Source organism: Dromiciops gliroides, chromosome 3 (assembly GCF_019393635.1).
Source record: "Dromiciops gliroides isolate mDroGli1 chromosome 3, mDroGli1.pri, whole genome shotgun sequence".
NCBI classification, from domain to species: domain Eukaryota; kingdom Metazoa; phylum Chordata; class Mammalia; order Microbiotheria; family Microbiotheriidae; genus Dromiciops; species Dromiciops gliroides.
The window spans coordinates 239,435,335-239,462,159 of record NC_057863.1 but is presented as its reverse complement, the minus strand read 5'-3'; the positions used below and the strand labels follow the sequence as shown (position 1 = coordinate 239,462,159).

General features: G+C 38.8%; 2 protein-coding genes across 7 annotated transcripts in view; both read right to left on the bottom strand.

Annotated features, from left to right (window-relative positions):
* Positions 1-26,825, bottom strand: part of DHRSX (dehydrogenase/reductase X-linked) — a 485,177-nt gene that overhangs the window by 370,290 nt on the left and 88,062 nt on the right. Inside the window, exon 1 of one of the 2 annotated variants that reach the window (XM_043992088.1) lies at positions 11,832-11,959. The exons of the other annotated variant lie outside the window; for it this stretch is intronic. Within the exon in view, the coding sequence (XP_043848023.1) occupies positions 11,832-11,940 (109 nt within the window). The 5' untranslated portion in view covers positions 11,941-11,959. Of the gene's footprint in view, positions 1-11,831; positions 11,960-26,825 lie in introns of those variants that run through there. 2 annotated transcript variants of the gene reach the window in all.
* Positions 671-11,968, bottom strand: ZBED1 (zinc finger BED-type containing 1). 5 transcript variants are annotated; one of them, XM_043992083.1, is made up of 3 exons: positions 11,832-11,964; positions 8,411-8,534; positions 671-4,783 (listed from the first exon to the last, which is right to left on the bottom strand). In XM_043992083.1, the coding sequence occupies exon 3, from the start codon at positions 4,727-4,729 to the stop codon at positions 2,642-2,644; it is 2,088 nt and encodes a 695-aa protein (XP_043848018.1). In that variant the 5' UTR covers positions 4,730-4,783; positions 8,411-8,534; positions 11,832-11,964; the 3' UTR covers positions 671-2,641. The 5 variants fall into 5 exon arrangements, with proteins under 5 accessions (XP_043848018.1, XP_043848019.1, XP_043848021.1 ...); XM_043992084.1 differs by lacking the exon at positions 11,832-11,964 and adding an exon at positions 10,279-10,697; XM_043992086.1 differs by lacking the exon at positions 11,832-11,964 and adding an exon at positions 10,279-10,697 and having other exon boundaries at positions 671-4,780.

Here is a 26,825-nt window from a genome sequence, read left to right as displayed (position 1 = left end):
AAAATCAAGGCTTTCTCCATTCAAAAATTAGAAAAAATATTCTAGGGATAAACTTAAACAAAGATTGGCCTATTTTGACCTAAGGTTTAATAATTGATGTTTTGATTGCCTTCTGGAATGAGACATTATCAAGCAACATATTGTTAACTGGCTTGCTTTTCTTTTCTTTAATTGTTTCACTTTTTAAAAGAATAAAATATCCTACAGTTAACTATAGTAAAAATAAGTTAGGCTTGGTTTCCAACCAAAATTATTACCTAAAGCTGGATAAATCCCTCAAAACTTCTCACCACCCACATCCACTCTATTCCCAGGGCAATAAAGGGAAGCTGAAAGCAATCCCCACTTGAGGAAAATTTTCAACCTGCTGATTTTTTACATATCTAGAGATTTTAATCCAAAAAGATCTTTGTGCATTCCAACATGTCTATATTTCAAAAGGTCAGAAAATAAAATATCAAGTTTTTATGAATGCCTTGAAAAAATGTCTTTAAAAAAACCACCTCTCTGCTAGAATTTAATCAAAGTGCTACCAATATGAACACACATCAGACAAATAAATTAGAAGCTAATTTATTTCTCTGGTTTATTTAACAATAGTCAAAGCCTAAAACATTAAATAAGAAAACATAGCCAATGGGCGAGACTGACAACAAGGGTTTTAAAAATAAAAACAAAAGCAAAAAACAAAAACAAACAAAAAACAAAAACAAAATGCAATGAGACTAGTCTCATTGGAACAGTTTACAGTTTCATTATTCAGAGATTTCAAGAACAGGACAGTGCACTGTACTGTTATTAAAAAAAAACACAACTAAGGGCAAATACAAGTTGCACTGTACAGTATTTCCAGCCTTAGGAGTCTTAGAGTAGAGAATAGAGGTAAATCCTACTAGCCATATTATACCATGACCAACCTGGACACCACCTTCTCACCTCCAACATGACAGTGTCTCAGTACGTTAACAAATGAATTACAAAACGCCTAAAATTATACAGTATGTTGTAAAAGTTAACATCATGTTTTCCTTTAAAAGGAATTTTTTTTTCTGATTGCTTTTAGCCTGCAAATTTATTTCCTAAAACCATGCATCACTGATGACAGAGACCAGATGCTATCCTCCAAAAGGCACATGAAATTCTCACCAACTCCAGGGTTAACTTTTTTTTTTTTTTAAACATATCTACACTCCAACCCCAGGGCAGAATTTAGTAATTAGCTAAAATGGTCATTCCTAAACCATTTATATGCTGTCTTTCCCAATATGGGTTGCTTAAATAGATGCACAGAATAGCCAGTGAGGTGAATCTAGCACAGAAAAGATCTGAATTCCTTAGCAATCAAAGTTTTCAAGACCAAATAATGGACCAAAATTTAGCATATTCCTTCATACTTCCCTGAATTACTAAATGTAAAAACCTCAAACTGACTCAAGAGGTAAACCAAAAGAGGGCAACTTTGCAAATTTATTTGGACAAGCGATGTAGAATTAAATTCATTTCAACTAATCAAATAATTATTAAGCGCCTACTTTGTGCAAGGCACTGGGCTGGGTACTGGGGATTTAAACACAAAAACAAGTGTCCCTGCTTTTAATGAGAGTTAAAGATAAAAAGATTAAATCATTTTTCTCCTAAATAACAAGATCTAAAAATCCTCATGGGCATTTGGCTACCTTCATGTAACAAACCAGAAAGCAGGCTAGCAAGTTTTGTTTTGTTTTGTTTTAAAAGCAACTCTTTATAAGAGAGACATTATTTCTGCCTGCAAAAAAGTACTCTTTTTTAGGAAATGCAGAACACTTAAGCATTCTGACACAAAGCAAACTATCATATATATAAGAATACATCAACCAGAAAAAAGATCCAATAACTTTAGAAACAGCTTGGACTAACCACCTCTACAAGATGAATTTTGGCAAAAGGGAGAGATATGTTTCAGAACTGGCAATGTGACAAGAAACAACAAAAATTTAACACCTCATATTTGGGGGAGGGATAGGGAGGGTAAGTGCTTCTACATGCTCATTTGCACATTGAGACTAAACTTAAAAGCTTGCCTTCTCTTTAAAGAATATTTCTACTAAAGGGCTTTCAGAATTTTCTGAAAGAAGTTCCCACTTAAATTAAAAAGTAAATATTTTACATATTTAAATTTTTTTAAAACTATGACCTTTTACCTAGAGCTCTAAGAAAGGCATTATTTTTCTACTTGCTCTCTGATCTCTCCAAAATACTATTTAAAATGTGAATGAATTAAATGGATATAAACAATTTAAAAGCAAAACTCTCCCCTTTAATTCTTTTATTAATAAACTCCTCAGAGGGATTTTTTTCTAAGTGGGTTTCTAAACCTCTAATTTCATTGCTTTTAAAAAAAAAGCAACACTATTATTTATGTAGGGGCAAGGAGTCACAGTCAAAACCTAAGGTGAACACTTCACCTTTCTCATTTCGGTTAATATCAAAGACCAGCTTTCTTTTGTATTTTGAAATCATGGATGGCAGGCACAAATACATGAAAATGAAAAACCAAGCCACTGTTACATCTGTTCTATATTTACAAGAAAGCATCAAACAGGTTATTTTTGGTAACTTTTAAGACAAACACCTCTTCTTTAATGCATTGTTAGTATCACTGTCAGATGAATCCACTGTCCCTTATATTAAAGAAATTGTTGCTTACATTAACTGTGTCACTTAAAGTATAAATCTGTTCCTGTTCCAAGCCCCATTCCCCCTCATCCTCATCTTCAGGTTCAGCTTCGGACCCATTACGAGTGTTTTCATATAAAAAGATTTGCTCATCCACATGAGCTGGAGCTAATCTGTTCCTCTTAGCACTTACAACATTGGCAGATGAACCAAAAAGTCGTTCAGGGAAGACTCTCGTAGCTAAAATACACCAATACTTCTGAAGTACCTTTGGTAAGACAGGAAACAACGCCAATCGGTCAGACCACCATTTAAGTGGATCTTCATTTAGACCAAGTACTTTTTGAGACTTAAAGTTACTCAATTCCTCCACAATCTGGGCATGCCATTCCTCTTGATCTTCCACACCCCCTGTTTGGCAGAAGATTTCTGCCAGCATGTTATTAATTGCACTAGTCGGGGGTGGGGTGGAAGAAATGATCATTTTTTTCACGGGCGGCTCTTCAGATATTGAAAACAGCTTTTCTTCAGGCCTGAAAGTATTTTCTTTTACTTTCTCCAAAAGGCTTTTTGCTTCCTCTACAACTCTGTTTTCAACCTGCTGCCGTTCAAACGCAGAAAGGAAAGGCAGCTTCTTGTACCTAGGGTCCAGAAATGTTGCCACATTGAGGAACATGTCTATCTCAGGGGTCTCTTGGTATGTTGTTGACAATTCTTTGGCTATCACTTCCTTTGCCATACTGATTTCTTTCGAATCATTTTCTTTGATGTTCAGGGTTGTGTTCAGAAGCATATGAAGGAGGGGTTTCACCATGCTTATTGTGGGATACTTGGATGCAGACATCATCTCAGCCACTTGCTTGAAGGGATGCAGCAGGTCCACCAGCCCCTCAATGGTGTTCCACTCACTGGTCTCCAACATAAGGTGGTGGTTATTGCTGTCTTCCACCAAAACAGCTGCAATGATAAACTGCTGTTCTTTCAATCGTTGCAACATGGCAAGTGTGCTTCCCCACCAGGAAACACGATCGCTCACAAGCATGCAGTGCATGATGTTCTGCTGTTTCTGTTTTTCACTTAACATGTACATGGCTACTGTAGACTGCTGAAAATACTCCACCAGTTTCCGGCACCTTGTCAAGAGACTGCTCAGCTTAGGGAGCTGGAAAGCTTGTTGTATTCCTGCATTGAATGTCTGACCCAAACAAGGCATCTGAACTGGAATATCTAGAAGTGAGCAAGCTTTTACAATATCTTTACCATAATCTGTTGTAGCACCAAAGACTTTTGTGTTGATCCCCCACTCAATGAAGATTTCATAAAGGACTCTGGTAATTGTCTCTGCAGTGTTTTCTTCAGGGACCTCGAATGTCTTTAAGCATCTTGAGTTAACAGCCAAACAATGAGAGGAGCTGCTATTGAGGAAATGAACCGCAAGTGTTACATAGGACCTATTCTGGTTTTGGCTTCTCCAAATATCAGTGGATATTCCACACCACAAAATGTCTGTCAGTTCTTTCAAGACGATTTCTCTAACTGCATTGTACTTTTCAGGAATTGCTTTTGTGCAGAAATATTTTCTGCTAGGAAGTTCATATCTTGGATCTGCTGTTTTCAAAAGCATCTTAAATGTAGGCTCATCCACTATGGAGGAAGGATACATGCCCTCACAAATTAGGCTAATCACAGCAGAGGTCAGCTCCTGGTGCTTTTTGTTTTCATAGCTGTGGCTGGTCTTCATGATTAAAGTGTCCTGAACAACCTGCTGTGAGGATTCTGGCTTCAGTTTTGAAAAAGCAGTAGCAAAGGCCTCCCTCATCTGTTCTGTGTTACTCTTTACAAATTCACAAAATTCTTCTGGATGATTTTTCTCCAGGTGGTATGAAAGGTTGGAAGTGTTTCCTGAATAGGCAATCTGTGCCATGCAAATGCGGCAGTAGATCTTCTTCCACTGCAAGATGCATCCTTCTGCATTGGTATCAAAACCGAAGTATTTCCAAACTTTGCTTTTTGCTCTTGGGTGGGCCACTAACTTTAGGTCTGATGGTGAACTTTCTAAGCTTTTATTCTCCATTGCTTCTCCACCACCGTCCTGCCTTTTGATCCTTCACTCATTAATGAGTACCTGCTAAAAAGCAGTAACATAAACAAAAAATGAGAAAGTACTCTTGGTGTGATCACAGCTTCACTACAGAACTGAAATCAGCACATTTGCAAATTCAATGATAAACCCACTCTTCTAACTAGATTGGGAAGTTAGGATGATGTCTCCAGGAATTACGGTCTATAAAAGATGCCCAGCTTGACAACTGTCTTTTCAAAGCTAATGGAGGAAGGCTTCCACTTAAAAAAAAAAATCCTAAATAAATAAATTTGATGCTATTACTTCCAACATAAAATTTATTTTTACACTCAAAAGAACATCTTGAGACAAAGTTAACATTAAAAGCAGGCAAATCTTTATCTTACATTTTCTGATTTTAACTGTTTGGTTTTAACTGTTTCTGGTGATCTTACCAAGTACTGAATAGGGAAGTTTTACAGAAAATTAGCAAAACTTTAAACTCTATTTATGGAAGTGTATACACACACACACACACACACACACACACACATTTTCATGCAGGCACATACATTTACTAAATTGTAAATTAAGGCAGAGTTAGCATTTTTACTGCTACTGCCTTGCTAGAGAATCTGATAATACTTGAAATATATTATAAGCACTTAAGGCAAAAACTAGCCTGAAATGGAGTATGTCAACAAAGTAGAAGTACCATTATATAAGACCTTTGATACAAAAGAAAGTTCTGAACAAGCAACAAACTTTTTTGTGCCATCTAAAGAAATAAGCACTATTTAACATACAGAGTGTTCTGTTTATAATATATTAATAAGCTTTATTAGAGTAAGGATGAATACCTTAATCCTTGGAATTTCTTGACTAACATGCCCTGAGTGTGTTCTTTGTAGTTGTTGTTAAAAAAATCAAATAAAAATGAGTGTTTCAAGAGTTGGTTAACAAAAATTGAAATGTCCCCTGAAGTTTAGAAATCAGCTAAATGTCCGATTGTTCCTATTTCCTTCATGTCCCCATTCAAGGTGTGATTTTTGAACTTTGAAGAGAGTTTTTGGTGCTTAGTATAGGAGCCTAGCACATAGTAGGTGCTTAATAAATTCTTAAATATAAGCAACAAACCTCATTAATTTCAGTGAAATAACAAGTTATTTAAATTTTAGTATGTCTTTTATTCCTGTGACTAAGTAATTTCAGTGATTTAATATGAATATTGCAAAGATCACATCCTATAACAATGGCTTCAAGACAATACATTACTTTAATATGGTTTAGAAGGGGAAAACTATGACAAAAAATAGTTTAATTGTGCATCTTAATTGTTTAAGGATTTATGCTGGCAAGCATTTATGCATTTTATTATCATCACTGTTTATATGAGCCTCCAATTGTATCATTTATAATGGCTTAAATAGGCTATAATACAAAAGGGAACCTATGTATTTAAGTATAATGTATCTTGGATTATAAATATTCATGGTGAAAGAGGCAGCACGGTTTAGTGTAAAGCTTGATGGGTTTGGAGTCAAAGGACCTGGGTTCAAGTTCCATCTCTGCTACTTACAATCTGAGTGACTTTGACAATTTACATATCCTCTTTGGGTCTCAGTTTTTTCATGTGTAAAATGAGATAGTTGAACTTAAATGAAATCTAAGGGCATCTGCAGTTCTAAATCTAAATGAGCTTATGTTCCTATAATATACTTCAAAGTAAGTCTGGAAGAACATCAGAAAAAAAATTGTGTGTGCTGTCTCTCCCTTTAAATTCTAAGCTTCTTGAGGGCAAGGACTGTCCTTTTTATTAATTGTATCCACAGAACTTAGCACAGTGCCTGGCACATGGTAGACACCTAATAAATGTTTATTGGACTGGATAAGAACATGTTAATTCCTGGAAAAAGAAATTAGGTTTATTGCAAAGAATGATGTCCAACCAAAAACAAGCTATAAAATAACAGATCAATTAAAAAAAAAGGAAAAGGAAAAAAGTATAGCATTGTCATTCCTTCAGTAGCTTTTTTTTGTTTTTATTTTTGTGAGGCAATTGGGGTTAAGTGACTTGCCCAGGGTCACACAGCTAGTAAGTATTAACTGTCTGAGGCCGGATTTGAAGTCAGGTCCTCCTGACTCCAGGGCTGGTGCTCTATCCACTGTGCCACCTAGCTGCCCCTTCGGTAGCTTTTAATTTAGAACTTTACTGCTACTTTTGCATGGGATTGATATTGAAAGCAGTAAATATAGTCCTCCTAAGGCAGCTAGATAGTATGGTAGATAGCCAGGTCTGGAGTCGGAAGGTCCAAGTTCAAATTTTATCTCAGGTAATTACTGAGTCATGTAACCCTGGGCAAGTCACTTAACCTTGATGCCTCAGTTTGCTCATCTGTAAAAATGAGTTGGAAAAGGAAATGGCAAACCCCTCTAGTATCTTTGTCAAAAAATAAAAACACCAAATGGAGTCAACAAAGAATCAGATACAGCTGAAAAATGACTGACCAATAATAAGGACTTTCCAAATATGTTGCTATAAATTATCCTAGACTGAGAAAACAACCTAGAGCCCAGACAAAAATCTCATCTCCAAGGTTCAAAGTACTGAAAATGGCAACATAATGAGACCCTCATTATCTATTATCATTACTTGCTTATACAAAAGTGAACATGGCTGGGCTTTGTTTCTAATTGGCTATAAGAGGATACGGGCAATTTTCCTCAAATTCTAAAATTTCACTTAAGAAAATACAATGACTTTCTACTAGAAGAATATTTAAAGCCTGACTTTGTTTATATAGCACAACCAAAGGAGCAGTGGCTTAGCCTACCATCTCCACAATCAAGTGGGATCATATGCCACTCTCACTGCAGATTTTTTTCTAGGGGTCAAAACTCTACATCTGGTCTCTGAGGCACAATTCTTTTGTCCCGAATGCTCCATTAGGGTTACAACCTGCTATCAAGTGACTAATATTATTGTCCACAGACAGTTTTCTCCATGTCATAACGCACCTTACCTTTAAAGCACTTTCCTATTTGTCATAAAAAATGCCCCACAGTCATTGGCTCTCCACAAAGCACACAATTAACCAGAACTAAGTGTAAATTATAATGCTTCCTCTTCATAAACTATATTTAGTAAATCAACACATTACTTACATACATACACTGCACACATTATCATCACCTCACATATCCTGGTAAGATTGATGGTTGAAACTCTCAAATTCTTAATATCAAAATATTCGATATTGTTATGATGCTTTGTAAAAATATTCAATATATTTATTATATGTAGAAACTGGCTGGATAAAAAAGAAAAGAGATTCCTACATAAAATATTTTAATGAAATAAGTTATTCATTTTTAAATCTATAGATGCTAACTCTCCCCCCCCCCAAAAAAAATGCTATGTAAGTTTCTCAGATCTTCTAAACTATGGCCACATTTTCCTGGATATTGATTTCTCAAGATCTATATTAACAAACTTCTTCTAAATTAGAAAACACAACACATATTTTACAAGACAACTAAAAATGGAAGGTAAAACACATATTCTGGCAATTTTCTCTAAGTAGCATAACTCCCACAGTTAAGAAATGGAGAAATCTTGTCACTGAAACACAATTACTCAGTAGAGCAGGACCAACATGATTTCAAAGAGATGAAACACAGTATTATTATTACCTGGTGTAGTGGAAAGATTCCTGATCTGGGTATCAAAAGACTTGGGTTCTAGTCCCAGCTCCTCCACACACTATTTGTGAATATTTGGCAGTTTAATTTATTTACCTCTATGGGCCTTCCCCATCTGTAAAATGAAGAGGTTGGACTAGATAAGCACTAAGGTTGTTTCTTGCTCTAAAATTCTCTGCCTTTAAGGGGTTACAAGTCATTACAATGTTGAGATGTTCATTTCACAATTAGAATTAGCTCATCCTTCTAAAAATATTGACTAGATTTTCTGTTTTAAAAACCTGATTATGAGGTAATATCACACCTTTAGGAAGATATTTCTAAATGCATAAATTTCTAAGTAAACTAAGCATTTGGAGAGGAAGAAGAATACAGTAATTACTAATGTAATAAATGTAAACACATAACTGTCAAATAAACACTGATGATCTGTAATGATGTGTTTTTGAAGAATTTGAATTAAGAACAATATAAATAACTTTAAGGAAGTTTTAACCCATTTAAATAATTTTCCCCTACTTTTTCTACTTAATCTAGGTTATAAATTACTTAGTCTAAACTCAATTAAAGAAAATAGCCCCTAAACTCATACCTTCTTAAAATTATCTTTTTAAACTCCTTAGACCCCATTCAATTTCAACATTCCCCAAAAGACTTTCCAGCTACTTCCATTCTGAAATCTGAAACTTGTAACTTTATTAGCAGTTTGGCAGTCTTATGACCTTTGAACACTTCAAGCCTACTGAAGTTCCATTCAACATTCTAAGCAATGAGTTTTACCATAATAGAAATATCTGGATAAATTTAAAAGCCAAGATAAATTCTACTGAAGAAATAACAGTATGTAGTATGGATCTTGAAGAATAAACAAAATAATGGTGATCTTTCCCCACTATAGGACTATTCTCATCGATAGAGAATGATCAGCTTTTTAAGGGAAAAAAAAGCACCCCTTTAAGAGTTTAACTTGATATCTTTTTATTTGGAGATGGTGCTCATCTGAGATGTTAGTAGCAGTTATACAACTTCTAAAACCTGTCATTTCCTGAAGTTTGTGCTATATTTTAAGTTATCTCTTGACAATTATATTACCTTTAAGCAGAAAAATTTACAAACCACTGGTTTTTTTACATTTTTCTTTTAAGATGCATGACAACAAAGTCTAAAGTGGCCATTTCAACTATTTTACTAAAGAGATTTTATGTCTATTACTTAACCACTCTAAACTTAATGATGTCCTTTACAAAGTAATGAATTGCTTATCATAAAGTTTTAAGTCTATCAGTACTTAACTATCAGTCCGATTCATACTAAGAAATTTGTTTCTAGTCTCATTCTCACAACAGCAATGTTTCTCAATTTACCAGTTAGAACTAGGTAGAATTCACAATTCTTTAAAAGGGGAGGAGGGGAGGGGGCATATGTTTTCTATTCTGTTCTAATTACTACAGATTTTGTGTTACCTAATGCGGCTGTGAATGCCCCAATTCCTCCAGTCAGAAAAACTAAGGCTAGAAAAATGTTTAGTTGACCTTTAAACTAAATTAGGCTCTACAATCTGTTTAGAAGAGTGGGGAATTCGGCCTCATTTTTAACAATTTTACATATTCTTTTAAGGACAACAAAACAAAAAGAAAGTTGAAGAAATAAAGTTATCCAGTTAACTAGGTGTGATGGCATCTGTACTTTCCAAACCTTATATTCATTTCACATTTTGTGTGTGTGGCACCTAAGAAAACTTACAAAGGTTATTACCTCTCTTTATCCATTCCCAGTCTTCATCCCCTATCAACTTCAAGAAGTTGAAAATTATAAATTTAATTTCTCTTCTAGTCATGCATTAAGAATCCAATCCTTACCTACAACTCAGCTGCAGCAATATTAAAGTTCTCTGGAAACCCACATTTCCTTCATATGGGCAACGGGGGAGAGCAAGGTGGTAATGCTGACTGTGCAGTTCGGCAGCAAACTCAAAAGAATGAAGGAGGGCAAGAGAGCCAGGTAAAATTGGTCTAAGTTACATACTGCAGGCATGCCCTGGGCTGTCACATCCAAAAATAATCTGGAGTTGGAAAACGACCTGAGATTGGTAACCCCAAACAGATAAACAAGAGGTTGCTATTTCTTACAAAGAACTTAGCAATGTTGCTTTTTCTTTTTAAGCCAAGTTATAAGAGCCCAACTCTCCTGGCCCTCAAGAAGCAAAAGAAGAAGAGACCCTGAAAGTGGCTGAGACAAAGGTTGGGCAGGGAAAGGGAGGGTGTGCAGCAAGCAGAAAAGCCAGGTCGGCCAAGTGTGCAATGCAAGGGGGGGAGGGGGGTGCGAAGAGGGGTGGGGATGAGGGAAGGAGGAGGAGGAGCCAGGCAGCAGCCGGGGCTAGGCCGGAGGTTGGCCTCCCGTCCTCCCCACCCCCAGCACCACAGCCCACGGGGATTACTGGAGCGGAGCTAGAGACCCCTACTGAAGACCTGGCAACTGGGGACCGAGATAGTGCGGCCATGAGAAGCCAGTCAGCCGGCCCAGGCACTGAGGCGCTTGCGCACCAGACCGGCTTCCGAACTCTGTCCGGGGACCGGTGATTTGCGCTTCCGCCCAGTCTCCCCCTCCCCCTCGCAAACCCCTCCAGCAGCGGCCCGCGGTGGGGGCGGGGGGAGAGGAGGGGGTTATAGGCTCCGCCCAACGTGCTCCAGCCCCAACTCCGCGCCAGCCCAGTAGGGGTCGGCAGGGCTGAGGCGGAAGGGGGCAGAAAACTCATTGTTTTGGGCCAGGCCAAGGTCAAGTTTCTGGGTGTTACGCTGCAAAGTCAGCCCCCGGGGTCTCCTCCGTTCTCCCTTCCCCGTCCCCCTCTCTCTTCTCCGCAGGGTCCTGGCGTGAGAGTGGGGGGGAGGAGAGGAGCAAAGCAGAAAAGTGACTCATCTCTCCCACCTTCGCCCCCTCCCTATGTCTCGGGCTACTGTTTCCAAAAACAAAACAAACCACTCCATCCCTGCCCAGCTGGACTAGGAGAGAAGGCTGCGGAGGGTTCGGGGAGAGGCAAAGGCGCGGCGGGGAAGGGGGAGGGAAGAATCTCCCCCACACACTCACACGCGCGCGCACACACCGACACATACACACACACACACACGCGCACACCCCCCACGGGAGGAAAGTTCGGAGGCTGTAAAAAGAATAAAGGCACCACTGGGAAAGCGAGGCCCAGATTCAGGTTCCTTCCCCCCACACATACCCCCACCCCCACGCCTCCGTAATAAAAGAGGAACAAGGAACACCCCCTTCTCTCCTTCCTCCGCCCTCCCCCTAACACACACATACGCACACACACAGACACACACACCCCCTCCCGGACGCCCCGGACCACACTTGACAGATCCCGGGGAGCCCGGAGGAAATGGAGCGGGGCTGATTTGCTAACCTGGTAAGGAGAAGCCGTAGCGGTAGCGCTGGTAGAGCTGCGAGAGGATCACGATACTGGCCGCATAATAGACCTTGAAGGCCGGGAGGATCGGAGACAATAGCGACATGGCTGCTCCCCTTCCTCCTCCTCCTCCTCCTCCTCCTCCTCTTCCTCCTCCTCCTTCTCCTCTCTTCCGTGCACACGGGAGGGGTGGCGGTGGCGGCGGTGGTGGTGGCGATGTCTATGTCTATCCCTCCTCTCGGGCTAGTGACAGACCGCGCCGCGGAGCCCACACCCAGCGGAAACGAGCGCTCCTCTCTTGCACAGTTCCGCTAGTGGCGGCTGCCGGCCTCTGGAAGTCTGAACCCGCACTCGGGACCGACCCAGGAGACTTTCACCTTCACCTTGGGGGCGAGGCCGGAGCCGGGGGCGAGGCCGCGGGAGGACAACAGAAGAGAACGCTCCTCTCCTAGCCATCCCCCCAACCACCCCGCCTCCGTCCCCACCCCCGGCCCTCGGGTCGGCCGCTTCCTCCCGGACACCTGAACTCCCGAGACCCGAAGCGCCCCCTGCCCCGGAGGGTTTAGAAGCGTTTTGTTTTTTTTTTTTACTCTACGGATTCTGGGTCTCTGCCGCCAGCCGCGGGTACGGCCGGATCCTTTCCCCTTCTATGTTGTGCGAGGAGCCCAAAGAAATTTTGGAAGTGGAAGTTTGAGGGAAGTGGGGCCCCACATAAAGAGAAACCCAAAGGCTGACACTGAGGAGAAAGGTATTTTTGGATCGGAAGCCGCTTGGAAAAGTGGCAGTCGAGGGAGGCATGAAGACAGGTGTCAATCAAAGCCCAGCTCTTTTGGGGGAGGGGCTCGGAAACACAACTTGTGACTCACTTCAGGACACCGAGACTGTCTTTTGCCTCTTTTTGTATCCCCGACCTATAGCGCAGCGCCTGACTCAGTAGATGCTTTAATAAATGTTGATTGGTTAATAACTGATATGCTTAAACTAAAGCCACTGGTCCTGTCTTCCCCAGTGGCTCTCTCTTTTTTTTTTCCCCCAGTGGCTCTCTCTATCTTTTTCCAACAGCCACTTTAGTCAGTCAAGAGATATTTATTAAGCACTTATTAGGTGCTGAGCATGTTTAAAAAGAAAAGCAAAAACATGGCTGTTTGCACTGGAGGACCTCTCACTCTAATGGGTGAAACCAAATATGAATAACTAGACATAGAAGACACATACAGGGGAAGTGTACGGTAGTCTCTCTCAGGGAAGGCACTAGCAGTAGGGGTGACCAGGAAAGGCCTCTTGCAGAAGGTGGAATTTGATCTGAGTCTTGAAGAAGGCAAGGGAAGCCAGAAGACCAAGATGAGGAAGAGATGAGTATTGGAGTACCTGAACTGAGTCAGTGACCACTAAAGTTCTGGAGTTCAGTGGCATGAAATGGATGAGGCTGTGGGTTCCAGAAAGATGTGCCGTGGAATACAAACTTTTGGCAGATTCTAGGCTAAGCTGCCAAGGCTTGCAAGTAGGACCCAAAGATGAAATGTCCTTTTCTCTTGCTGGAAGACTAATCTAGCTAACTTTCCAGAGGCTTATCACCACGTTAGCTTCAGGATAATGAAATGTTTTGCACACAGGAACTCTCAAAGATGATCTACTAGGTCACTAAACATTTAAGATCTTTAAAGGTAGAATGAGTACCCATAACAAGGAAATTACAGATTGTTGAAGTCTTGTCAAGTATGCAGTCCAACTGATTCTGTCTTCACTTATTTCCTCTCTCAAGAACCATTAACATGGAAATGATAATGAAGGGCATGGAAATCACTTTTGGATAAGAAGAAATGAATTCCATGTGCCTTTGGAAGGCAGCCTGAAACACACAGAGAAAGAAAGGTTAAAGAGTGCACAACACAGGCCCCTCTTACAAGTTAGTGGTATTAGTAAGCAATACAAATGCTATGCCAATCAACTAAAACCAGTACATATTATGGTACCATATTTAAAAGGACATAGATTCTCAACAGAATATGGAAGTTTATCATTACTGCTCAATGTCTTTTTCATCTCTAGCAATTCCAGTCTGATTAATACCACAGCTATATGAAGGTAGATCCCATAGTCAGCTATAATACAACCTAAAACCCCAGGTCTACATGTAATACTTTCTTCTGCTGAAAGAAATAGAAACTATGTGGCTCTCATTTTGTTTCACTCTGGGAGTTGGTATGAAATTGAAAACTGATTTTTAATTCTATTTCATTAAGACTTAATCAAGTGGGGGCAGCTAGGTGGCACAGTGGATAGAGCACCGGCCCTGGATTCAGGAATGCCTGAGTTCAAATCCGGCACTTGACACGTACTAGCTGTGTGACCCTGGGCAAGTCACTTAACCCTCATTGCCCTACAAAAACAAACAAATAAAAAAATCAAGCTAGATTTAATATTCACCTTCACTGTTCCTTACCCTTGCAAATTTATTCAGTTAACCTTAGGTCACTTGGGTTACAATTCTTTTCTGGAAATTCAGGCAACCTCATTTTGAGTCAGAATTCCATTCTTATGAGTGGTATCTTTACCCTTGCTTCATGACTTGATCTTTCACGCAGTCTTTTACTTTATAACCAGTCAGAAAAAGATACATCTATGCTGCTCAAGATTTTGCTCTGTCACCTTAATAACCACTATAAAAGACCCTGTTATGAGCCTTTATTATGAGCCTTTGGTAAAGAAACCATTGACCCTATTTATTTGCAATTGCTAGCCTTGCTAATAATAAATATATCATGCTCAGAACTTTGTCAGAATTTCTTTCATGACATAGATCAATCCACAGACAAATAAAAGGAAAAACTAATCAATAAAATAGAGAAAAGATTACATATACCATACCTAATGTTCTACTCTCCTGGGTTCATAATTTACAGTTACAAATCATCTGAGAAATAACTAAATAAACCTTTATTAAGTTCTTACCACTGTGCTAGGTACTAGGAATACAATTACAAGGAATGAAATAATCCCTATTCAATATGAGTTTACATGCTAATTGGGGAAGTAAGTTCATATGAAAATATATGCAACATAAAAATAAAGTTATGTTTGTATTCATGTATGTATATATATATGTATGTATGTATATACAAAAACATATGTGTGTATGTATAAACACACAGAGCTTAAATACAAGGCAGGGCACCAGCATCCTGGAGATCAAGAAAGGCTTCATACGGAATATTGTGTCTGAGCTGCTTCTTAAAAGAAGACAGGGACTTTATGAGACTGAGATAAGGAGAGTGCATTCAAGGCATAAGGTATGTTCAGAGTTGAAAGATAGAATATTGTAAGGAACTGAGAGAAGACAATATAAGGAAACTGATGCTCAGAAAGTTTCAGTGACTAAGCAACAGAATGAAGTGCTCCTTTCACTTGCTTTTCTCCAGGGCAAGACACATTCCCTTATCTTTGGGACAGGTGAGGAGAGACATTGAAAGACCTTTTAAGGAAGAAAAAAAATGTTGATTCCTATTGCAAGTATGTGGTCCCAGAGTTGAGGCAAAACCAAAAAAAGACCATTCACTCAAGGGCACTTTGTTTTCAATGGATCAGAGTCTTTTCCAGTACTGTGCCCTTAGATTTCCCTGACTCCTCTGTCACATCTCCACCTAAACCAGGACTTCTTAAACTTTTTCCACTTGAGATCCCTTTTTGCCCGAGAAAATTTTATATAACTCCGGGTATATAGATATATAAAATAGGTATACATAACCTTTTACTGTGGTCAAAGTTTTTCAAGACCCACAGTTTAAGAAGCTTTGCCCTGTACATACCATAACCCATTTACCAAGTATGTATTAAGATATAGTATTTTCCTTTTATTTTTAATTGTTTAGGGCACAGTTTGTACCACTTTGCTGGTCACACCACACAGTTTATGTTAGTTGTCATTAGCAACTCGCTACTTAATTATTTTTTTAGAATTGGTTTGCATTTTCTTTCTCTGGAGGAAAATAAAAACTGTCTTCCAGGTAATAAGATAGAGGTTTTTATTTGTTTGTTTTTTATTTTTGATTGTTTTTCCCAGAGGAAAGGAAAATGATTAGGGTAATGATGTCCAATATATTTACTTGAATTTTTTAATATTAAGCCTCTGGACATTGTTTCATCTTCAAAAGCATCTGACATAGAAGTCATACAACTGACCCAGGGAGACTCTAGGACTTAAAAGAATAGGTAGAAATCTTGTAGCTCTTACTTTGTGGATAGCATTTCCATTAACACTGTTTTTTTTTTTTTCTAGTTTGGTCGTTGGTGACTCTTTGTTACCTCATTTGGGGTTTTCTTGGAAAAGATAATGAAATTGTTTTCCATTTCATTCTCTAGCTCATTTTATAGATGAAGAAACTGAGTCAAGCAAGGTTAAGTGACTTGCCCAGAGTCACAAAGCTAGTGTCAAAGGGCACATTTAAACTCAAGTCTTCCTCCTGACTCCAGGTCCAGTGCTCTATTCATTGTACCACCTAACAGCCATTTTTTTTCTTACTGATGAAAAAAGTAGAATTTAGCATGTAAGAAAATACAAGGGACAAGACTGATAAACCCCTTTAAGAAAAAGTAAGGGCGGGGGCGGCCAGGTGGCGCAGTGGATAGAGCACCGGCCCTGGATTCAGGAGTACCTGAGTTCGGATCTGGCCTTGGACACTTGACACTTACTAGCTGTGTGACCCTGGGCAAGTCACTTAACCCCCATTGCCCCGCAAAAAAAAAAAGAAAAGAAAAGAAAAGAAAAGAAAAAGTAAGGGCAGCTAGGTGGCAAAGTGAATAGAGCACTGGCCCAGAAATCAGGAGGACCTGGGTTCAAATGTGACCTCAGATACTTACTAGCTGTGTGACCCACATTGAGTCACTTAGCACCAATTACCTCCAAAAAAACAAACAACAACAGAAAAGGGAAGTAGCAACATGGTGTTTTTTTAGAAAGAACAGTGACCCAAGAGTCAAGAAATCTAAGATCTTTGTCCTACTACTAACACTCTGTGTAACCTTGGGCAAATCACAACCACCTACAGACCTCTGTTTCTTTATCTGTAAAGTGACTAAGTCATTTCAATTCCCCATCTAGCTCTAAAATTCTGTGATTCTCTAACTGGGCATGGAGAGAGGCCAAGACAGAAGTTAGAGAATACTGTAGAGAGGGAGGAGGTTAGGTAGTCTGAGGCCCTCTGGTGGCCCTCCTCACAGCTAGAGTAAGGAAGCTTCTTGGGGAGAACAACTATAAATGTTTGTACCATTGGGTACCTTCTTAAGAATAGAGTTGCCTTCTTGAGTCATTCTTGCACTTTGTTAGTTCCAAATGGGATAAATCTTTAATAAGGGGAGGTGGGGAAAAATAGGGGGAGGTGGAGCAGTAGAACATTAGACACAGAGTCAGAATGTCTTGAGTTCAAATATAGTGGGCACTGGGAAAGTCACTTTTCTTGCCTCAGTTACCTCATCTGTAAAATGGGAATTATAATAGAACCTACCTCCCACGGTTGTTGTGAAGATAAAATGAGCTAATATTTATAAAGTGTTTTGCAAACCTTAAGGTGCTATACAAATGCTAGCTATTATTATTATTAATCACTAAGGGTTTTATTTAGCTAACCAGCTTTACTACATTGTAATATTCACAGCTCACCATAGATTATACTGATCAAAATGCTATACAATAGCAATCTGAGATAGGCAGTGGAAGGTGGGAGGGGGATGGAGGAGGTGGGAGACAGGGGACACTTCAAAGACCATTGTGGACAAAAATATTCCCTACCTTCAATATTTCATGAAAATGTCAGGTTCACTTGCATCCATTTCTAAAACTAATATAAATTCATTAGTTGTTTTTTTATTACTATAGTGAAACTGTCTTTTTAAGCATTATATTTGTATGTTTGTTTCCTGTTATATATTATAACTCCTCAAGACTGGAAACCTTACTCAGTTGTAAAGGACATCATCAGAAAAATATGTATTAAATGTATGAAAAATAAATTAGAGGCACATAAAAAACAGCAGATGTCATTTAGCAAATTCAAAGGACAACCCATGTGGTCCATTGGTACCCCCCCACATACATGTGTGTGTATGTATATATATATATATATATGTGTGTGTGTATACATGTATGGAGAGAGAGAGAGAGAGAGAGGGAGAGAGAGAGAGAGAGAAAAGAGAGAGAGAAAGCAATCGAACATATTTGGTGGACCCCTGAGACAAATTGATGGAAAGCACGTGGTAGAAAGCTAAATAGGATGGATATGACTGGGTTGTGGTCTGCATCTTTGGAGAGGCTGGTCACATCAGTGAGATCACAGATCCACTGGAATATTGAAATATAAGAGCTAGACCTGTAACTACATTCACTTTACATACTATTGAGAATTGCACAGTACAGGCATGAAGCTTATTACTTTTTCTGTGATGGCAATAAAAGTAGAGGTTAACTGATCACCCCTTAGCATATGCATTCTTTTCATATCATCAACCTTCTACTTGGTGATCTTCTTGTAAATTTCCTACTGATGTCATCCAAAATCACATTTACAATGTTTACCAATAGACAAAGTGGAAATAAAAATGGTTGTTGTATATCTTAGTACATTTTTAGTTGGTATGCTCAAAGTGTGGCCTGGACCTCTGTACCACTGTATAGAATTTTCCTCCCCAGCCGTCATGATCACATTATCGCACCCCTCCAATAGTAGCATAGCTATTTTCTACTATATTATCATAATAAAAAAAGTTCTTGATTTTAAATATATAAGGCCTATACTTGGTACAAGCTGCATTGGCTACTTCAGTTGTCTTGAAAAACCCGTCTTTAAGATTATACTTAACTGTGGACAATTGCCAAAGGACTCAGATTTACCCACTTTCCTCTACTGCAATATGTGCTTTATAATAATGCCCTATGTACATCACTGTGCTGCTATAAGAAGAAAACTTTGAAAAACCTAGCACTTACATCATCAGCATCATAATTTTTAGTTCTCTTTAGTTGCTTCCTTCCCTGCTTGCTCCAAGTAACTTCATCATGAAGCCAATACTGCCTAGGATGAATCTCAATTTCCCTTTACAGTCAGTTGCAGGTTGGGAACCCTCCACTTCCAACATATGGTGATAGGAAGAGAACTGTTATGCAAGATCATATGTCAGAATAGGATTCTTCTTCAATATACCAACAAGGAAACAATGTGCAAATTAAAATATCACCTGTGCAGTACATAGCTTTCCACAGTGTCCCTGCCAGTCAATCGCCTCAGTCTTATATTTCTCTGACGGAATTGTCTACATCAGGGAAGTTATTACATGTTTAGTTAAGAGTCCTTGTTAAGGCCTAAGCAAGAACATTCCACTGAGAAAGCTTTCCAGAGCTAAGGGTTATTCTTATGCCATGCTGAGGCAACTAGGATTGATTAAGCATCTACTAGTTCTAGGCACTGTAGTAGGCAATGGGGATAAAACAAAAGACAAAAAAAGGCAGCATTCTTTGATCTCAATAGGTTCACAGTCTAATGGAAGACAACATGCAAACAAGTATGTATAAACAAGATATGTACAGGCTAAATATAGTAGGGGATAGTCTCAGAGGGAAGGCACTATGATTAAGGAAGACTGGGAAAGGCTTCCTGCAGGAGGTGGAACTTAGAGACTTGAAGGAATCCAGTGAAGCCAAGAGACAGACAAGAGGAGTGAGTGAATTCCAGGCATGAGAGGCAGCTAGGATAAATGTTAGAGTCAGGAGATGAAGTGAAGTTAGTATTTGAGCAATACAAGGAGGCCAATTTCACTGGATCATGGAGTACATGAAGAAAAATAAGAAGTAAGAATGGAAGGAAAAGCTAGGAGGGTCCTTATTGTGAAGGGCTTAAATGCCAAACATTTATATTTGATCCGTAGATGTAGAAACCACTAAAGTTTTTGTATGGGGGTGGAGGGGGGACCTAAGGTTGACATGGTATGGCAGACCTGTGCTTTAGGTGGGATCAATTGACAACTGAATCAGGATAGACTAGAATGGGAGAGATTTGTCGGGGGGAAAAATCACTAGCAGGCTATTGTAATCATCTAGGCAGACAGTATGGTGGGACAAGGTCATGGAGGGAAAGGAGTATATATGAGAGATATCATGAAGTTAGAACCAACAGAGACTGGTCAGACATGGGAAGGGAAGGAAGGTTGAGGAGTAGAGAATAACAGCTATGTTGAGAGGTCTGTGATTGGGAAGATAGTGGTACCCTTGGGCAGGGATAGGTGAATGAGGAAAGACTTTTATGTAGGGCTTGGTCATGACTTCCACCTGAGAATTGTACTACTGATGGGTCCATTGCTAGACTAAGGGTAAATTGGACTAGCTGGGGGTCCCATTGCTAGACTAGGCAATTCAGTCATCTAAAAAGAAGCATAGATGGGATACAACTTATGTTGGTTGAAGGATCCTGCATAGAAGGAAAATTAACAGGGTTCTTTTTTGATATATCAAAGTATGTGTGAGTCTTTGAATATAAGATAATGGCCATTGTGATATGGTATGAAAACATGAACTAGATACAAAAAACCTGGATTCAGATCTAAACTCTTGCCACTTACTATCTCTGTGTCTTGCCAACTTACTTTCCCTTCTAGACCTCAATTTTCTTATCTCTGAAATGACAGAGCTGGACTACATTACCTCAAAGGTCTACTCTATCTTTAAAACCTATGATCCCATTTGATGAAATTATTATTTACATGGCTTATATGATTAATTATAGCCCAGGTTTGAAATATTGAACGATCCTTCCCTCGTTCTTACGCTTCTCATATATGAAAAGAATCCTCTCTCCCACTCCCTCATCCCTATGCTGGACTCCCTAAAGCAGCCAGATTTATGCCTGGCTGTGATTAGAGAATTAAGTCAAAGCTAAACTCTCAGTGGTGACTCAAAATACTATACTTCATATGATGTTTAAAATCAAAGGTGAGGCCATGATTACTCACAAGCCAGGCAGGCTGAGAAGAAGCCCAATCACCCCCTGGGCCACGCTGTAGCACAAACAGTGTGTCCTGGAAGCAGTGCTACACTTTAAGGAGTAAAAAGCCAAGAAATAGTAAGCCAGGATGAGTAGGCAGAGAAAGCAAAAGACCATCGAAAACTTCTTTGGGGGAAAGGTAGACCACAGTACAACTTCAGAAGAAGAAGATAATAACAGGGTCAAAGTTCCAACATCCAGAGCTTCCAAGAAAAATATGAACTGGTCTCAGGCCATGGAAGCTCTCAAAAGGGACTTTGAAGAGAAAGTAGGAGAAATAGAAGGAAGATACAGAGAAATAGAGGAAGAAATGGACAGAGAAATGAGAGCAATGCAGAGAGTCCCTGAGAAAAAAGTCAACAGTTTGAAAAAACCAATGGAAAAGAAGATTTAAAAACTGTCTATGGAAATAATTGCCTAAAAAATAGGATTGAACAAATGAAGCTAGTGACCTTATGAGAAACCAAGGACACAGTAAAGCAAATCCAGTGAATGAAAAAATAGAGGGGGCAATGTAAAATTCACCTTGGAGAAAACAGCTGACCTGGAAAATAATTAGAGAGATAATTTGAAAATCAATGGGACTACCTGAAAACCATGACCAAACAAGAGCTTAGACACCATCCTCCAAGAGATTGTGAGGGAAAATTGCCCTGATATTCTAGAAGCAGAAGCTAAAATAGAAAATGAAAGAATCCACCGATCACCTCCTGAAAGAGATCCCAAAAGGAAAACCTCCAGGAATAATATAGCCAAATTCCAGAACTCACAGGTCAAGGAGAAAATATTGCAAGCAGCTAGAAAAATGGAAATTCAAATACTGTGGAACTCCAATAAGGATAAAGCAAATCCTAGCAGCTTCTACATTAAAGGACTGGAGGCATGGAAATATGATATTCCAGAGGGCAAAGGAACTGGGACTACAGCCAAAAATCCATACCCCAGAAAACTAAGCTTTATCTTTCAGAGGGAAAAAATGGAATTTCAATGAGGAAGAAGGACTTTCAAGCATTTGCTATGAAAAGACCTGAACTGAATAAAAATTGACTTTCAAATACAAACCCTGGAGAAGCATAAAAAGATAAACAGAAAAAGACTTCATGAGGGCTATTAAAAGATCAAACTGTTTATATTCCTACATGGGAAGATAATACTTCAAACTCATAAGAACTATCTCAGTAAGGAATTCACAGAGGACATAGGTCTGAACTAAATATGAAAGGATATCTGTAAAGCATTTATGTTTTGTTCTTTGTGGGGCAGACAGGGTGGGGTGTCTTATGTCTGGGGCCAGATTTGGGCTTGGGGCCTCCTGGGTCCAGGGTTGGTGCATTGTCCACTGTGCCACCTAACTAACCCATGATGACATCTTTAAAATAGGGTCGAGGTGTAGGAGAAATAGACTGGGGGAGGGGGAAGGGGAGAGATGGTCTGGGGAGATGTTGTTCACATGAAGGAAACAAGAAAAAAGCTTATGGGGGAAGGAATTGGGGAGTGAGTGAACCTTAATATTATCAGAATTGGCTCACAGAAGGACTAACATACATACTCAAGTAGGTATAGTAATATATTTTTGCCCTGAGGGAGGAGAGAGAGATAACGGGGGTGGGAGAGGAGAAGGAGGGAAGGGAAGAGTGGGGGAGAGAGCAGTAAAAAGCAAAATACTGTCGAGGAAGGTAAAGATGTTCTGCATAACTGCACAAGTATGACATATTGAATTACTTTATTTCATAGGGATGGTTGAGGAGGGAGGGAGGAAGAAAATTTAGAACACAGAATTAGCTCAAAGACCTTAATCTCATCAGAGTGGGCTCAAGGAGGGGAATAACATTCACATCCAGTTGGGAGGAGTAATCTATTTAACCTACAGGAAAGTATGAGGGGAAGAGGATAAGGAAGAAGGTGAAAAAAAGGGAGGTGCAAGGTAGGGGAGGGGACAGTCAGAAGTAAAACACTTTTGAGGAGGAATAAGTTAAAAGAAGATAGAAAATAAGTTAATATCATGAAGGGAATAGAATGGAGGAAATAGTTAATGATGAATTAGTAGAAGTGGCATAACATATGGTCACCTATTTTGCGGGTTAATATGAAGAAAATTCTTTGTCAGGTATAAGTACTTTATTCAGGTTTATGATGAACAGGATTCTATCAGAAAAACCTGAAAGACCTACATGAACCGAAGCAGAGTAAAATGTACTATGAACAAATTAACAGTGATAGTGTAAGATGATCTGCTGGAAGCATGTGGTTATTTTCAGCAAGGCAATGATCCAATATAACTCTGAAGGACTTATGAAAATGGCAACCCATCTACAGAGAAAGAAGTGATAGTATCTGAAAATAGATGGAAACACATTTAAAAAATTTTTTTTTCCTCTTTGACAATTCCTCAATCTGAAGTTTGGGGTTTTTTTTTACTGTTTTCTCTCACAACCTAGCTAATGTGGGAATGTTTTCCATGACTACTCATGTATAACTTATTTTGAAATGCTTGAGTTCTGGTGGGTGGGGGGTGGGAATGAAGGAGAAAGAGAAGTTGGAACACAATTTTTTTTAAAAATTGATGTTAAACTTTGTTTTTATATATATATATTGGAAAATAAAATTCTATTCAATGAAAAAAATCAAAGGTGAACCCTTTGAGCTCTTAGTCACAATTTTTTGTTTTGTTTTTATTTTCTTTTTTTTGTCTGGATTCTACTTCCATTTTCTAAGCTCTACACATGGAATAGGTTCTCCCCATCCTTGCTTTTGATGATATAATCAATTTATTATGCAATAGTATAGTATTTAACATTTGTATAATTGTGTATATTTGTTAATTGAAAAAACCCTCATGAAAATAAGTTTTGACCAGAGTATAAGTATGGGTTAGATCTGGTATTAGAATTTAAGTACTAAAGCCCAGCCCTTACCTGTTAGGTAGATCACCTCAAAATATAATTGTACTTGGGGCAGCTAGATGGTGCAGTGGATGGAGCACTGGCCCTGGAGTCAGGAGTACCTGAGTTCAAATCTGGTCTCAGACACTTAATACTTAACTAGCTGTGTGACCCTGGGCAAGTCACTTAACCCCAATTGCCTAACTTAAAAAAAAGTATATATATAATAATTATTCTTAATTATCTGCATTTGCCATTTTTGTCATTAGTTCTCAAAATGCATTATGAGAAAGTTTTTAGGGGCAGCTAGGTGGTACAGTGGATAGCAGCACAGCCTGGATTCAGGAGGACCTGAATTCAAATCTGGCCTCAGACACTTAACACTTACTAGCTGCGTGACCCTGGGAAAGTCACTTAACCCCAAATTGGCCTCACTAAAAAAACAAAACAAAACAAAACAAAAAAACATAAATAAATGAAAAAGGTTTTGCCAGCTTTTTAGGGCCAAGTTTCTACCACTTCTGACTGTATCAGCTGTATTAGTCTGACTTAAACTCTTATAGCCCAGACAACTCTCTGATACTTAAGTAATAGAGTAAGGCACTAACCTTCTATGGTAGGAGTTTTCTTGTTAGGATGCTCCTTATAGCAATGAAATAGTAGGTCCTATCCTTGACCCTAGCCAATAAAATATTGTGGGGGTTTTCACCTAATTACCTGAATTTTATGTTTGTGCTATTTTTTAATGATAGTTTCCTTCCTTCCTTCCTTCCTTTCTGGGAGGGGTGAGGCAATTGGGTTAAGTGATTTGCCCAGGGTCATACAGCTAGTAAGTGTTGTGTCTGCGTCCACATTTGAACTCAGGTTCTCCTGACTCCAGGGCCAGTGCTCTATTCAATGTGATTTGTGCTATTTCCTCTGAGTAAACGTGAACCAGATGTGCAAGATGGGTTTTATTAACTATTAAGGAGCGACGATATCAGATAATAGTGATTTTCTCAGGTATTGGGAAGTTGGACTACTGAAATCTACTTTTGCCTCCCCCCCACCAGCCCATAGTAATACCTATTTGTTCAAATTCCTAAATTCTAAAAACCGAAATAAGTAAGCTAGACAAAAAGATGTGTCTGAACTGTGAGAAAAATGACTTCAACTATCCACTTCCTATTGCTGATAGGTAAACCTTATTAACTCAAGCTCCCTCTTTCTTACCAACATGTCCTATAATCCTGCTTAGGTTCACTGTTAGAGGTGTCAAACTTGGGGCTTGTTGGTGTGTAGACCCCAAGGGCAGCCTGAACAAGATTAAAATGTAATTGGGTTATGTTTAACTAAATAAAAATACAATACAACTTAGGTGATGTTAATTTGTGGTTTTCTATGTCAATGTGCAGTAGCATGGTTTCATTTCTATTTGAGCTTGATACAACTGGATTGTATCATATGAACAAAGATTTAGAACTGGATGGGACATTGGAGATAATCTATTCCAACACACATACTTTTTACAGGTTATAAAACTAAAGCCATGAAAGGTATAATGACTGGCCCAAGATCACACAAACAGTAATTGACAAAGTTTGAATGTGAACTTAAGTCCTTGATTCCAATTTCAGTGTTCCACATTCACTCCTTTTTTTTTTTTTAGTGAGGCAATTGGGGTTAAGTGACTTGCCCAGGGTCACACAGCCAACAAGTGTTAAGTGTCTGAGGCCGGATTTGAACTCAGGTACTCCTGACTCCAGGGCTGGTACTCTATCCACTGTGCCACCCCTCTTCTGATTATACCATATGATTTTAGACATGTAATTCTATGCTGTATATATACTTGTGGGGACAGAAAATTACCAGAATTAACTTTGTGAGGCCATAACATTTCTAGTTCTACTTCTTGGTTGAACCAGTTGTGATTCAGCTACCAAGAGTTGCTAGCCACAGAAACCCAAAGACTTCAATTGTTTCAGTTGTATTCTTGTATAGCGACATAGGAGTAATTGGTTCAAATGATCAATCAATCAATAAGCATTTATTAAGCACCTACTATGTGCCAGGCACTGTACTAAGCAATGGAGATTAAAAAAAGACAAAAGACAGACCCACTCTTCAAGGAACTTAGAATCTAATGGGGAAGACAACATGCCAACAAATTATACAAAGCAATCTATATACAGAATTAATATGAAATAATTAACAGAAGGAATTCATTGGAAGTAAGAGGGGTTGGGGAAGACTTTTTGTAGAATGTGAGATTTTCTTTGGTTCATAAAGGAAGCCAGGGGGGTCAGCAGTTGAAACTATGGAGGGAGAGCATTCCAGGCATAAGGGACAGCCTGAGAAGGTTCCTGGAACTGAGAGTTGGAGTGTCTTGTTTGTGGAACATCCAGGATAAGAAAAGATTTCTCTATTACATTATCTATTACAAATGGATACCATGGTAACTCTATTGGACAGATAATAAGCCTTGTTATCACCCCAATTCAGATTCAGTAATAAGAAATGAACAAGAAAAGTCAGGCTAACATGATTTACAGTTTCTTGTTTTTCAGTCATTTTTCAGTCATATCTGACTCTTCCTGACCCTAAGGAGTTTTCTTGGAAAAGATACGGGTGTGGTTTGACATTTCCTTCTCCACCTCATTTTATAGATGAGGAAACTGAGACAAACAGGGTTAAATTACTTGCCTGCGGTCACATAGTGTCTAAAGTGAGATATGAATTCAGGAAGATGAGTTAAAATTAATTTACAATCAATGAGATAAAAACTTCTGAAATATCACCCTATCACCATATTCTTAGATCACACTATTACGCCTATATGTTGAAATAAGGTCCTTTACCATAAGATTTATAGGATACCACAGCATCTTCAGTATTTTAGTTCCAAGGTAAAATGGAATTAATTGTGCTGTTCAAATGTCTCATTTTAGACTTTCTGGTCCCAATGATTGAAATCAGAAGGCTTTTCCAAAGCCTTTTTAAAACTGCACATATAATTTTTTTTTATGATACTTAGTATTTCTGTATTACTTGGTACAAAATTCCCATGTTTTCTAGAAACTTGGCCCGATTAAGGAGCCCCCAAA